Source organism: Panicum virgatum, chromosome 9K (assembly GCF_016808335.1).
Source record: "Panicum virgatum strain AP13 chromosome 9K, P.virgatum_v5, whole genome shotgun sequence".
Classification (NCBI taxonomy): domain Eukaryota; kingdom Viridiplantae; phylum Streptophyta; class Magnoliopsida; order Poales; family Poaceae; genus Panicum; species Panicum virgatum.
Genome location: NC_053144.1, coordinates 521,925 through 524,639, shown reverse-complemented (window position 1 = coordinate 524,639; position 2,715 = coordinate 521,925). Strand labels below are relative to the sequence as shown.

Here is a 2,715-nt window from a genome sequence, read left to right as displayed (position 1 = left end):
ACTACTGACTCAGTCCGCTGTAGCAGCGTGCACTGTTGCTCCAGTTAGTAGCTGGTCATCATGACTTGTTGCCCATGCGCGCGGCGCTGATTCTTTAATGATTACCTTGGTAACTGACGAACTGCCTCGGTAACTGGCGATCCACAGTGTGGACTGACAAAAGCAGCCCCGTGCCCTGCGGCAGCAGAACACGCCTCAACCGCTCGCACTTAATGCGGGTGGGTGAGGAAGCTTCCAGTGGATGGTTTGCGCCCGCGCCCGCGTCTGCATGACACGTGGCGGCTCCGGACCCCTCTCGAGCAGATAGCTGAGCCGAGAGCTCACGGGGGTCCAGATAGGCACGTGGAGGTTCCGGACCCATCAGCGGGAGTCCGGATGGCACGTGGAGGCCCCGGACCCACCAGCGGGGGTCCGGGTCCGCGGGCACAGGTGCTGAGCATTTCCATCTCTGGGACACGTGGTGACACCGGACCCGTTCCCGAACGGGAAGCGGGTCCGGGACCGTTGGTCCGGTGAGATGGAGTCGGACCCCAAGGGTCCGGCTGCTCAGCTTCTTAGGGTGTAGTTACGGATAAATACGCGAGTCTTGACACAGTAGGAATGAGTACCCCAGTTGCAGGGTACCGACAGAAAAGGCTAAAATAGAAATACGGACCACTAGCTACTACTGTAGCAACTATGGTTAGTTCCAAACGAAAGGACGAGAGCAAAGGAAAGGAGAAAAATGCAAGTGCACGACACGACAAAATAAGGGTGATACGATGGATCCGCAGCCAAATAAAGGCAGGGAGCTTTTTTGTTACCAGTATACGTGTACTTATTAGCTTGTTTGTTGACAACTAACAATATAAATTATTGTATATTAATATAAATTGGAACTTGATTTGATTTCATATCATCAATTTGGCTGCTAGATAGCTGGGCTTGGGTCGACGATCGATCCAAGCTCTCTTCTCATTCTCATCATCTTCTTGTAGTAGTTGGATCTTGTACTAGTACATAGATACTCATCATCTCCTTCCTTGTAGTAGTTGGATCTTGTACTAGTACATAGGTACTGTAGTACTACACACTCAGCAGGCAGGCATACATCGTCTTGAATTCCGATGGCCGGATGGATGACATACATATGAGATACTACTAAGCATGCAATGCAATCAGAGTGCAGGTAGGATAGATGACAGGAGCAGATCAGAGCAGCAGAGCAGCTGAGCAGAGCAATGGCAATGGCAATGCAAATCCCCATCCAGCTATATATGAGATACTACTAAGCCTCGAGATCCAGTCGATTCAATTCAATTGAGAGGCAATGCCTGCAGCATGGTGAGCATGGCGGCTGATCCAGTCGGTGAATGCCTCGAGCGTCCTCATGTCCGCCCTGTAGTGCCTCATGGTGAAGTCCAGCAGCGCCCGCCACGTGAAGTCCGGGTAGGCCCGCGGGTGGTGGGCGTCCACCAGCTCCCCCGGCGGCCGCACCACCTTGTCCATCTCCGGGCAGAGGAAGAAGGCCAGCGACCGGCGCGGCACGCGGCTGTTGACCACGGCGCGGTGCAGGCAGCTCCGGTAGCGGCCGTTGGAGAGCGCCATGAAGGTGTCGCCGATGTTGACGACCAAGGCGCCGGCGTGGGGGCGGATGGAGCGCCAACGGCCGCCGGCGAACACCTGGAGGCCGCCGACGTCGTCCTGGTGGAGGATGGTGAGCGAGGTGGGGTCGCAGTGCGGGCCGGTGCCCAGCGTCTCGTAGGGGCGCCGGCACGGCGGGTAGTAGTTGAGGCGCATCATGGAGTCGTGGCCCTCGAAGAATCGCCGGAAATGGGCGCGCCCCACGCCGAGGCTCGCCCCGAGCACCTCCATGAGCTCCAGCGACAGCCGGCTCATCTCCGAGCAGTAGCGCCCGTACACCTCGCCGTGCTGCCGGAACTCCTCGCCCAGCTTCTCCACTAGGTAGCCGGCGACGCCGCCGTCCGCCGCCTCGGAGCCGCAGCAGTAGCGGAAGGACAGCGTCTCCTTCCAGGGCAGCTTGGAGGCGAAGCGGCCCGTGAAGCTGCTGGCGTAGCCGCAGCTCTCGCCCTGGCGGCGCTGCGCGCGCTGCTTGGCGGCGAGGGGCAGCGTGAAGAAGGCGTCCGTGCAGCGGTGGGCCTCCGCCAGCAGCGCCGTGTCGACGCCGTGGTTCACCACCTGGAAGAAGCCGTGCAGCTGGCAGGCCTCGCCAACCTGCCGGATCACCTCCTCGGCGTCGGCGGACAGGTCGATGAGCGGCACGGGCAGCTCCTCGGCGGCGTCCGGGGTGGGGCTCTCGTCCGCCGGCCAGAGGAACTGCTGCGGGATGTCGACCTGGCCGCTCAGGCGGGCGGCGTCGAAGACGAGAGCCGGTTGCTGGTGCTGCTGCTGATGCGCATGCGCAGCAGCCTCAACTTCAGCCATGCTGCTGGGCTTCTTCTTCTCGAATCTTGATTGCTGCTTGCTGCCTTGAATCTCGTCGAAGACGAGAGTTGTTTGTTTTGTTTTGTTTGGGGATTCCGAGAATCGTCTGCTGCTGCTGCTCCGCTCTGCTCTCTCTCTCTCTCTCTCTCTCTCCCGGGTGTACACGCCGCTCGCTGCCTCCCTGCCCTTTTATACCCGGGGCGGGGCCGTGGCCGCCGGGGAAGAGCGAGCGAGAGCAGAGGGGGAGGGAACTCTGCCCTGCCCTGCCCTGCCCTTCCACAGTGCTGCTAC

At 59.9% G+C, this 2,715-nt stretch overlaps 1 protein-coding gene across 1 annotated transcript; it reads right to left on the bottom strand.

Moving 5' to 3' along the window:
* Window positions 1-840: 840 nt before the first annotated feature.
* On the bottom strand, window positions 841-2,715 carry LOC120649038 (gibberellin 20 oxidase 1-D-like). Its single transcript, XM_039925707.1, has one exon. It carries the CDS (start codon window positions 2,422-2,424, stop codon window positions 1,291-1,293), a length of 1,134 nt encoding a protein of 377 aa, XP_039781641.1. The 5' UTR covers window positions 2,425-2,715; the 3' UTR covers window positions 841-1,290.